This window comes from Oncorhynchus mykiss, chromosome 18, assembly GCF_013265735.2.
Source record: "Oncorhynchus mykiss isolate Arlee chromosome 18, USDA_OmykA_1.1, whole genome shotgun sequence".
Classification (NCBI taxonomy): Eukaryota; Metazoa; Chordata; class Actinopteri; order Salmoniformes; family Salmonidae; genus Oncorhynchus; species Oncorhynchus mykiss.
In genome coordinates, this window is record NC_048582.1 from 45,261,799 (window position 1) to 45,274,195 (window position 12,397).

Consider the following 12,397-nt stretch of genomic DNA (forward strand, 5'->3'; position numbering starts at 1 on the left):
TGGGAAATGAAGGCTATTCCATGCGAGAAATTGGAAAGAAACTGAAGATCTTGTACAATGCTGTGTACTACTCCCTTCACAGAACAGAGCAACCTGGCCCTAACCAGAATAGAAAGAGGAGTGGGAGGCACCAGTGTGCAACTGAGCAAGAGGACAAGTACATTAGAGTGTCTAGTTTGAAAAACAGATGCCTCACAAGTCCTCAACTGGCAGCTTCATTAAATAGTACCCACAAAAACACCAGTCGTCGTGAAGAGGCAGCTCCGGGATGCTGGCCTTCTAGGCAGGGTTCCAATGTCTGTGTCTGTGTTCTTTTGCCCATCTTAATCTTTTATTTTTATTGGCCAGTCTGAGATATGCATTTTTCTTTGCAACTCTGCCTTTCTAAGTAAACCCAAACTTTTGAATGGTCGTGTCCTTAACCCCATAAAGGGCCTTGATAACTCATGGACCCAATCCAGTTTCTCAATATCAGTTTCCCTTGGAAAACCCCATGCCGAAACATCTACAATGGTGTTCACTTTACATTGATGAATTAGTTTACTTGACAACATACTATATATATATATATATATATATATATATATATGTGCACCATGTCTGTTCCGTTGTATGTAAGCTGTTGAATGTCTGTCTAGGCACAATGTCCCTTACATTCTTACATTTTTACCACAACTGACAAAAGGCAAAAGTTTCATATTGAGTCATGTCTAACTCAAAGTTGGTGTGAATGGCATCTACTGTATGATGGAGTAGACCGGATGTATTTATTTTTTATTTTACCTTTATTTCACCAGGTAGGCCAGTTGAGAACAAGTTCTCATTTACAACTGCGACCTGGCCAAGATAAAGCAAAGCAGTGCGACAAAAACAACAACACAGAGTAACACATAAACAAACGTACAGTCAATAACACAATAGAAAAATCTATGTACAGTGTGTGCAAATGTAGAAGAATAGGGAGGTAGGCAAAAAATAGGCCATTGAGGTGAAACAATTAGAATTTAGCATTAACACTGGAGTGATAGATGTGCAGATGATAATGTGCAAGTAGAGATACTGGGGTGCAAAAGAGCAAGAGGGTAAGTAATGATATGGGGAGGAGGTAGTTGGGTGTGCTATTTACAGATTGTCTATGTACGGGTACAGTGATCGGTAAGCTGCTCTGACAGCTGATGCTTAAAGTTAGAGAGGGAGATATAAGACTCCAGCTTCAGTGATTTTTGCAATTTGTTCCAGTCATTAGAAGCAGAGAACTGGAAGAAAAGGCGGCCAAAGGAAGTGTTGGCTTTGGGGATGACCAGTGAAATATACCTGCTGGAGCGTGTGCTACGGGTGGGGTGTTGCTATGATGACCAGTGAGCTGAGATAAGGCTGGGCTTTACCTAGCAAAGACTTAGACTTGACCTGGAGCCAGTGGGTTTGGCGACGAATATGTAGTGAGCACCAGCCAACGAGAGCCTACAGGTCTCAGTGGTGGGTAGTATATGGGGATTTGGTGACAAAATGTAGAGTGTTGGAGTCTATTTTGTAAATGACAAAGCAAAAGTCAAGGATGGGTAGGATAGTCAGTTTTACGAGGGTATGTTTGGCAGCATGAGTGAAGGAGGCTTTGTTGCGAAATAGGAAGCCGATTTTAGATTTAATTTAGGATTGGAGATACTTGATGTGAGTCTGGAAGGAGAGTTTACAGTCTAACCAGACACCTAGGTATTTGTTGTTGTCCACATATTCTAAGTCAGAACTGTCCAGAGTAGTGATGCTAGTCGGGCGGGAGGGTGCGGGCAGCAATAGGTTGAAGAGCATGGACTCTATCTAAGAAGTAGTTAGTGAACCAGGCGAGGCAGGCCTGCTCACTGAAGTGTTTTAGGGAGCGTTTGACAGTGATGAGGGATGGTCATTTGACCGTGGACCCATTGCGCACGCAGGCAATAAGGCAGTAATCGCTGAGATCCTGGTTGAAGACAGCAGAGGTGTATTTAGAGGGAAAGTTGGTCAGGAGGATATCTAAGAGGGTGCCATTGGGTACGGATTTAGGGTTGTATCTGTAGGTTCCTTTATAATTTGTGTGAGATTGAGGGCATTTAGCTTCTATTGCTGGAAGGCCGGGGTGTTAAGCATGTCCCAGTGCAGGTCACCTAACAGTACGAACTCTGAAGATGGATGGGGGGCGATCAATTCACATATGGTTTCCAGGGCACAGCTGGGGGCTGAGGGTAGTCTATAGCAAGTGGCAACGGTTGTTTCTGGAAAGGTGGATTTTTAAAAGTAGAAGCTCAAATTGTTTGGGCACCGACCTGGATAGTAAGACAGAACTCTGCAGTAGTTTGCAACTCCGCCCCTTTTGGCAGTTCTATCTTTTCGTAAAATGTTATGGTTAGGGAGGAACAGGATACAAGTATTGCTAAAGGCTATAAGAACTGGTCGTCTAGTGCATTTGGAACAGAGTAAAATGAGCAGATTTCTGGGCGCGAAAGAATAGATTCAAGGCATATAGTACAGACAATGGTTTGGTAGGATGTGAGTACAGTGGAGGTAAACCTAGGCATTGAGTGACAATGAGAGAGGTTTTGTCTCTAGAGGCACCATTTAAGCCTGGTGAAGTCACAGCTTGAGTGGGGGGTGGAGGCTCTACAGTGAAATAAGACAATAATCACTAACCAAAACAGCAATAGACAAGGCATGTGCAGCCGAGTGATCATAGGGTCCAGTGAGTAGCTGGGCGAGCTAGAGACACGGCGATTCAGACAGCTAGTAGGCAGGGGCTAGCAGATGGGCCTCAGGGGGACGTCGCAACTGGAGAGCCTGTTGAAACCCCCTCGAACTGCTATGTTGGCAGACCAGTCGTGATGGATTGGCGGGGCTCCGTGTCGGCAGCAAAGGGTCCAGGCCAATTGGCAAAATAGGTATTGGAGCCCAGGAATTGTCTGATGGATCTCTTTGGCTAGCCGGGAAATGGGCCTAGCTTGAGGCTAACTCCAGGCTAACTGGTGCTTGCTTCGGGACAGAGACGTTAGCCAGGAGTAGCCACTCGGATAGCTGCTAACTATCTGCAATGATCCGGTGTGCAGAGCTTGCGTTAGGAAAAGGTTCAGAGCTTGCGGTAGGAATCCGGAGATGTGGTAGAGAAAAAGCAGTCCGATATGCTCTTGGTTGATATCACTAGCTAGTAGCTAGTTAGCTGGCTAGCTCCTCATGGGGGTTCCGGTTCTAAAGTATAAAAAATAGTAGATCCATACCACATTGGGTGAGGCGGATAGTAGGAGAGTATGTTGAAATTGAGATTAAAAATATATACGAAGAAAACAATATATACACAAGACAAGACAGGACAAAGACGTCTGACTGCTACGCCATCTTGGTAGAAGGTTGAATGGTGTAGTAAATATTTGGGGTGTTGCTATGCATAGCAGTATATTCTACTGAGTCCTAGAGAATGGAGTTTTATCAACTGGACAACATTTAATTGGTTGAAGGCGATCCAATCACTGACCAATTTGTTTTGCAAAATTCCCTCATTACAGATGTAGGCACAAACAGTTTACCCCCTATATTTCTGAAAACAAAATGCCTTAAGTAGCTTACCATGGTACAACAGTATTAACTTATATTTAGTCATTTGAAATATTCGTACATTGTTTTAATTTTTCAAAAGCAAGAGGCTCAATGTGTGAATCAGAAAGAAGCTGGGGATTGCACTGATAGTAAACAGGAAAAAAGTAGAGTTTGGTAAAAAATATAAGTAAAGAAAACATTTAAAAAAGGGGATTTAGAAATGAATCATACAATGACATTGATAAAACTCACAATATCTGCTATATTAAAGCTTCAAACAGCAATGGTTCTATGTAGCACTTTTTGTACTCAAACAACCCTTTTCTTTAAGAGGGTACTTCACTAGATTCTTTGCTTTCGTAATGATTGCAAAGAGGGTTTTCTTCTTGCTAGAGGGTTGTGGATAATGTGAATTTCTGTTTTCATGTAGCATGATTTCACATACCGTGGTACCTGTGATTTTGGTTGTTGTTTTATTCAAACTGTGTTGCCTCTGTGTTTATGTTCATCAGTTATTTTGGGGTGGTGGGGTGGCTACATTAGCATCTTTGTTTACTGATACATCTGTACGGGAAATTCTTTGTGTACTGATACGTCTTTACAGGAAATTATGTTTGTGTACTGATAAATCTTTACATGAAATTATTAATAAAACAAACGTTAAGGGCTATTTATTTTTGTAAGTCTTACAGAGTGCATGTCTAATGCTAGTTTTCCATGCATCTCTGTGTTGAGGATGAGTTTGTGGCATCTGCCAGATGCCTGAAACAGTGGTTTTGATTGATCAGGAGCATGAGTTTTTGATAATCCGAACAGAGGTTAAACATGAGACTTTTCTTTTATTATTTGAGAAAGGATAGGAGCAGAAGCAGGGGGACAGCATAAATGGAGTACAAATGTGTAGGGCTCATGATCGAACCAGGATCCAAAGGCGAGAGCATTACCCACTCAACCAGACTCCACGTGACATTTGTCCTAACTTGGCCATATCTAGCTTTACTTTTTTTTTTTTTTTTTATTTTACCTTTATTTAACCAGGCAAGTCAGTTAAGAACAAATTCTTATTTTCAATGACGGCCTAGGAACAGTGGGTTAACTGCCTGTTCAGGGGCAGAACGACAGATTTGTACCTTGTCAGCTCGGGGATTTGAACTTGCAACCTTCCGGTTACTAGTCCAACGCTCTAACCACTAGGCTACCCTTGTTCATTGAGTGTATAAGGCCACAGTCTGCAGTGAATTAAGGCAGCCAACACTGTTAGGGTGTCACTGATATGAAGCCCATTGACAGCTACATTTTCTCAAATTTTAATGACAAACACTGACTTTTTTTTATCAATCCCATGAAGGGAAAGGTTTCTACTGCCAGCTGAGGCTGTATTGCCTCAGACAAATGGTTGGACTACACCTGGTTTGTGTTTTTTAAGGCATACAACAACAAAAAATGTTTTGCAACGCAAAATGAAAAATAGCTTTTCTTAGGTATATCAGTCTGTCTTCTTCAGTTGGGTTCCTAATGAACCCTAAACCGACCCCGTGCCCCCCCCCCCCCCCCCCCCCCCGTCTCTGTCCTGTGCTTTCTTGTGGGGTCTTTCTTTCTTTTCTTTCTTTCTTTTCTTTCATCTCTGTTGGAATTTATCATTCCTCTACTTTATAACCCATTTTTCTTCTCTCCCTCTTTGCAAAACTCCCCCCATCCCCCTCCTCTATCCCCTCCTGTGTGACGTTCTCTCCCCATGCGTTCTCTTCTGACTCCTTCCCACCCACCATTCCGCCTTTTCTCCCTCCCTCCCTCTATCTTGCTATCGATAGGAAGAGGACTCTTCCTCTCTGGGTTCGGCAGACCCCCATGGTCTCCCCGGAGGTGGGGGGGGGACAGCCACCGCCACTGCCAGGCCCGGGGTCTCCTTTTCAGGTGTCTCCTGTGCCAACTCCCCTTGGAAAGGAGCCCTCCCTCCCCTCCCACCTCCCCGCCTACACGTCAGCCACAATGGGGAACTCCATGGCAACCGAGCCTACCCCTCGACTACTACCATGGTTACGCCAGCCAGGAGCACGGCATCATGGACCTCGGCAACAGCAGCATCAAATCCGAGTTTAACCGGGGGGAGAGCAGTCTAATAACGAAATGTGATTACTGAAAGTGGAGAGACGAGTTTTCACTCCCAGAACAGCCTCTTGGCTATGTTTCTCCTTTTGGCCTTTTTTTCCCAAATAATAGTAGATTTACTTGATAGGGACAGATGTAATGACATTGACACATTGATTTACCAGATGGCAGATGCATTGCACCGTCTTGCTTTAGCTTGCGCTAATTTCCAGCATCAGTCACTACATGGGCTTTGAAATAATGAGAATTGGTTCTCAGTTAACAAACCTTGTTGAATAAAGGAATAATAATAAAATGACTTATTCGTTTTAAAGACTAAAGGAGCCATGCTCTGATGTTTGACGGCTGATCCAATGATGGTGGTTATGTCGTTTTTAATGGTCAAATGGGCTTCTATCAGTTTTGAGGTTGACAATTAGTAAATCATAGTTAATAACGTGTGGATTGGGAAGGCTTTTTGTACCTCTTTATTTGCCTCTTTTTTTATTTCCCTACTAGGGGTTTCATGCTGTGTGTGTGTGTGTGTGTGTGTGTGTGTGTGTGTGTGTGGAGAGACAAATGGAGAGGGTATTTTGTTTTATCATATAACTATTGCAGTGGTTGCTAAATGTTTAACTGTATTGCAGTCTAGAATAACTCAAAGATTCGTATTGTTATTTCATCCATTGCCCTTTCACCATCTTCTTCTTTCCCTCCCTCCCTTCCTGCAGCCAATCCAACCGTTTTACGGAGGACACCCTGGAACCTGACTGGCAGAGCTGATATGGGTCCCGGCATAATTCTATTGGCTGGCAAAACATAGAAGAGGTCTGCAGTACATGGCTGCTCCAGATCTGTTGACTTCCCACAACAAGCTGAACTTTTGGATAATTCAAGGGGGGGGTCTTCACATGCTAACACACACACACAAACACACACTCCTTCATGCATTTGCTCTTTCTCTCCCTCTCTCTGCAATACCACTGTAAGTTTTGACCCTGGTGACAATCAGCTCAATATGAGTGGTGATGTTTACATTGTCTGCGTGTTGCAGTGACCCATTCACGAGTGATGAAACATGGCAATATTGAACCTGTTGTTTCTGTTTAAATAGGTATGACAAAGCACAATACTGAGAAAGAGAGAGAAAGAGACTTTGGGGTATCCCAAGATTCCTCCCCCTACCTCAAATATTCACTTCACTTTATTAATTGCCCTGTGACAAACCTACTACACCGAGGCCTTCGCGAAAGCAGTAGGTTTTTTAACTGTTATGCTGAACGCGTAACCCGCGGCCAGAGGGTAGAATTCTTGAAAACAGAACCAGCACCCGGGGGCCTGTCGGAGAAACACGCTACTTACGCCCATGTTTTATTGAAAACAATGGCAGCATCGGATACTTTTACTGGGTAACGCGTCCAGTTATGCTGTCAAACACTATGGCTTCAATTTATGTTTTTTTTTATGTTCTTAGTGTTAAACTGAGTAGATTAATACTTAGTATTACAGACGGTGAATGAAATGAAAGCCTAATGCCAATACTGCCCCTGTTCTCAGACTATATATCTCTGTAATGCCGTGAACATATCTATCTCTCTGGCCAAATTGTTTCCTCCTTTTCCCTTGTACTGCTCTTCTCTATCTCCACCCGAGAGTAAACAAACTAAATATGCACAGCCCTATGTTTCAAAACAGAAGGACAAAAGGTTTCGATTTCTATGTCATCTGGATACAATTTAAACCTAAGGAGCTGGGACATATGGACATTGTTTTACATTTCCTACATATGTGTTTTAATTATATGAATTACTCACCTGGACATATGTGGTGTTTGTTTCTTTAAATTGATATCCCAGTAAGGTTTCTTTACATTGTGGACAATTCCTCTGGACCACTTCGCTTTTGTATGTATGGGTTCTCTTTGAGATGGAAAAGAGATGGATTTGACCTGCTCTGCCTCCATCAAAGTCTGGGACACACTGCCCTCTTGTGACCATAGTATCAATCTGCACTCGATAGCAGAGGAAGGACGCTTCCTCAAGTGGTGCTCAGCTACAGAGCTCGTGTTTGGCTGGGGATCAGGGATGCTGCAATTGTCATGAGTGACCTGTTCCAGTTGAATTGACGCCACTCTTTCACCTTGGACTCGTGCAGATGCCTGGACTCCAACCTTCAGGTCGTACTCACCTCCCCTTATCATCACATAGGGGTGTGGCAGAACAATCATCAGATGGAATTACTTAATGTCTCAATTATTGAATGGGTATATCTGTTCCTTGCATATATATGTAGTACAAGTCAAAAGTTCGGACACACCTACTCATTCAAGTCTTTTTCTTTATTTTTTTACAAATGTATACATTGTAGAATAATAGTGAAGACAACAGAACTATGAAATAACACATATGGGATCATGTAATAACCAAAAATGTGTTAAACAAATCAAAATATATTGTATATTTGAGATTCTTCAAAGTAGACACCATTTTCCTTGATGACAGCTTTGAGCACTCTTGGCATTCTCTCAACCAGCTTCACCCGCAATGCTTTTCCAACAGTCTTGAAGGAGTTCCCACATATGCTGAGCACTTGTTGGCTGCTTTTTCTTCTCTCTGCGGTCCAACTCATCCCAAACCATCTTAATTGGGTTGAGGTCAGGGGATTGTGGAGGCCAGGTCATCTGATGCAGCACTCCATCACTCTCCTTCTTGGTCAAATAACCCTTACACAGCCTGGAGGTGTGTTGGGTCATTGTCCTGTTGAAAAACAAGTGATAGTTCCACTAAGCGCAAACCGTGTGGGATGGCGTATCGCTGCACAATGCTGTGGTAGCCATGGTAGTTAAGTGTGCCTTGAATTGTAAATAAATCACTGACAGTGTCACCAGCAAAGCAGCCCCACACCATTACCCCTCCTCCTCCATGCTTCTCAGTGGGAACCACACATGCGGAGATCATCCATTCAACTACTCTGCGTCTCACAAAGACACAGCATTTGGAACCTAAGATCTCAAATTTGAACTAATCAGACCAAAGGACAGATTTCCACTGGTCTAATGTCCATTGCTCGTGTTTCTTGGCCCAAGCAAGTCTCTTCATCTTATTGGTGTCCTTTTGTAGTGTTTTCTTTGCAGCAATTCGACAATGGAGGCCAGATTCACGCAGTCTCCTCTGAACAGTTGATGTTGATGTGTCTGTTACTTGAACTCTGAAGCATTTTTGGGGGCTGCAATTTCTGGTAAGTCTAATGAGCTTATCCTCTGCAGCAGAGGTATCTCTGGGTCTTCCTTTCCTGTGGCGGTCCTCATGAGAGCCAGTTTCATCATAGCGCTTGATGTTTTTTGTGACTGCACTTGGTAGAACATGTCTTAAAGTATTGATGGACTGTCATTTATCTTTGCTTATTTGAGCTGTTCTTGCCATAATATGGACTTGGTCTTATACCAAATAGGGCTATCTTCTGTATACCACCCTACCTTGTCACAAGGCAAAGGGTGGCTACTTTGAAGAATCTCAATTATAACATATATTTTGATTTGCTTGACTTTTTTGGTTACAACATGATTCCATATTTGTTATTTCATAGTTTTGATGTTTTCCCTATTATTCTACAATGTAGAAAATAGTAAAAATAAAGAATGAGTAGGTGTGTCCAAATTTGACTGGTACTGTGTGTATATATATAGTTCAATATACAAGAAAAATATTCCATGTACACTGAGTATATAAAAAATTAGGAACACCTTCCTGATATTGAGTTGCCCCTCTGCTTTTTGCCTTCAGAACAGCATCAATACATCGGGGCACAGTGATGCTGCCCCATGTTGACTCAAATGCTTCCCACGGCTGTGTCAAATTGGCTGGATGTCCTTTGGGTGGTGGACCATTCTTGATACACACAGGAAACTGTTGAGCATGAAAACCCCAGCAGCGTTGCAGTTTTTGACACAAACCAGTGTGCGTACCTGGCATCTACTACCATTTCCCATTCAAAGGTGTTCAAATATTTGGTCACCCTCTGAATGGCACACATACACAATCCATGTCTCAATTGTCTCAAGGCTTAAAAGTCCTTATTTAACCTGTCTCCTCCCCATCATCTATACTGATTGAAGTGGATTTAACAAGTGACATCAATAAGGGGTCAGAGCTTTTACCTGGATTTACCTGGTCAGTCTATGTCATGGAAAGACCAGGTGTCCTTAACGTTTTGTACACTCAGTGTATATGGTTGGCTTGTACAGTATGTGTGAATATGCAGTGCGTGTGTGAAGAATTGTTCCCTAAGACAAAAAATCTATAAAAATACACCTCACAACGGCAGGGACGAGAGGGGGTACACAAGCATGGCTACACACAGGAGCAGATCCCATGTCTTCTCAATTTGAGTTGTGTATTGTCCTCTCTTGGTTCCCCCCACTCGAAGAAAAACAAAACATAAACATTTTCTTTTCCACCCATGCATATACACACCACCCTGTTCTGCACACGCATACGCAAAAAGAACAATTTCAATCCTCACACACACAAAAGAACACACTTTCACACAGACTCACATACCAACTCTAACAAAATGAATCCCACAGAGATTTCTGTAAATGGTTTTATCCTTCCCTTCTAGTCAAACTATGGAACTTTGACATTATTTTATGTGTTGGTAATTTCTGTATATAAATTGGGGCAGTGGATATTACAAATTCCTGCTTGAAACTATTTAATTCATTTTATCACTTTTCTTTTTAATATTTTATTTTCTCATAGTTCTATTAAGGTACATATATTTACATACAGATCTTTGTTGGTTTTATGAGTAGACCTTATGGTACGTTGATTTTGTAGTGTTTGAGATAGTTAAGGATTTAGATAGACTTAAGATCATGCTTTTCATAGATACAGGTGCACTATATTTAAATGATATACTGTGCCTCTGTTCAAATATCAGATAAAAAACAAAACAATGCCACAACCCCATTTCTCTTTTCATCCACAAAAGCCTCAGATCAACATCTTCTCACGTCAATAACCGAGTGGCCAAAATACAAGTGAATAGCATAGAAATGTTTGCTGTAGCCTCAAGGAATGAATTGCCATATATTGATTTAGCCAATATAGGCATTTTTTCAAGTTTCAAATGTAAATCATTCTCAGCTGCTTTGCTATAACATTTCATGCATATTACTCATAGACACGAGTAGATTGTCATACAAATCAACTGAACCCTTAATCGATCATATTGAAACTACCTATTTATTCATAACATTGAGTGACGTGATATAATGCCTTTTCTCTTAGCCTTCCCTTTGATGCTACCCTTATGATGGGGCCTTCCCTTAAAGTTAGCCAAGCCCCTTGACAAGCCATAACCTCTGAACACCCCACCCCCTCCTATTGTCAAACTTTTAATGGACATTAGGGAATGTCACAGACATTTGTATGCAGACATTATTTTGTGTGTATACTGTAGATCAATGAAAAACATATTTAACGAAATGTTATGGAGATTTCATATGAATGTTAGTCTCATGATGGTAATGGTTATTGTAATTAGTATGATGATTATTGTAATTATTATTGCTATTACAATGATTTTATTGATATTTACTTAATTATTCAACAGAAATTGCTTTTATGTGAATAAGGGTGAAGTTTATATTTCTGGAGATTTAAATAAGCAAACAAATGAATAAATAGATATATCCCTATCCTCCCACATGCATTGTGTGTTCTGTCAATTACGTTGCTGTATCTAATCTAACTATAGTCTTTTGCTTTTGCCATTGAGGGCTTCCACTATTTCAAATTATTCAACAGGGTGGGGATTCCTATTGGTTGGGAGTGATCAGCCAACAATCAGGGAATTGTCTTCAAATTGGGTTGATTATAATTTGGAAATGGCTTTAAGCTATATTACCGCCATCTAGTGACCATAACAAATGAATGATAAGATTTGTTCTGGACTGTTCGTAAATCACCAATATTAGCTTTACGTTTTATTCAAACACCAAATAAGAAAATTCACTACTTTAAAATGGAGATAGCCTCAATGGCACTGCCTGTCAGAGATACCATAATGGCACAGATACAAAGATGAGTCTTCTATCTCTATGGGAAACATATGTACATTTATGATTAGTGTGAACTATCCCTTTAAAAAAGGTCTGGAAGAGAATCCTGGGTATAATAAATTAATGGGGAATAATTGTTGCTGACACAAGCACACTAACTACCTTTTTTTTCACATTGTGAGCAATGAAAATTGTTTAACTGATATTTCAGCTATTGTTGTCACCTCTCCTTGTTCGGGCTGTGCTCGGCGGTCGATGTCACCGGCCTTCTAGCCATCATTGATGCATTTTTCATTTTCCATTGGTTTTGTCTTGTCTTCCCACACACCTGTTTTCAATCCCATTCATTACCTGTTGTGTATTTAACCCTCTGTTTCCTCTCATGTCTTTGTCAGAGATTGTTTTATGTCAAGTGTTGTTTTTGTTGTATAGGTGCGCGGCGGGTCGTCATACCCATGGTCATTTATGTGTTTAGTGTTTGGAGAATGTTAAGTGGACTTATATTAAAAGACTCCATTTACACTCTGTTTGACTCTCCTGCGCCTGACTTCCCTGCCACCTATACACACGACTCTGACAGAATCTCTGACCAAAAATATGAAGTCAGCAGGAGAAGACACTTCGCTCATGGAGATGGAGGAATGCGTCCAGGAACAAGCAGAAGAGATTGACTGTCTGAGCACCGCCATG

The 12,397-nt window shown here is 41.5% G+C and overlaps 1 protein-coding gene across 5 annotated transcripts in view; it reads left to right on the plus strand.

Annotated features, from left to right (window-relative positions):
• LOC110496359 (ras/Rap GTPase-activating protein SynGAP) overlaps window positions 1–7,612 on the plus strand; it is a 104,835-nt gene extending 97,223 nt beyond the window's left edge. For 3 of the 5 annotated variants that reach the window (XM_036952924.1, XM_036952925.1, XM_036952928.1), the window contains 2 exons: window positions 5,367–5,684; window positions 6,375–7,612. In XM_036952924.1, coding sequence (XP_036808819.1) covers window positions 5,367–5,675 — 309 coding nt within the window. In that variant the 3' untranslated portion in view covers window positions 5,676–5,684; window positions 6,375–7,612. The remainder of the gene's footprint in view (window positions 1–5,366; window positions 5,685–6,374) is intronic. The other 2 variants (XM_036952926.1, XM_036952927.1) reach the window with 1 other exon arrangement.
• The last annotated feature ends 4,785 nt before the right edge of the window (window positions 7,613–12,397 follow it).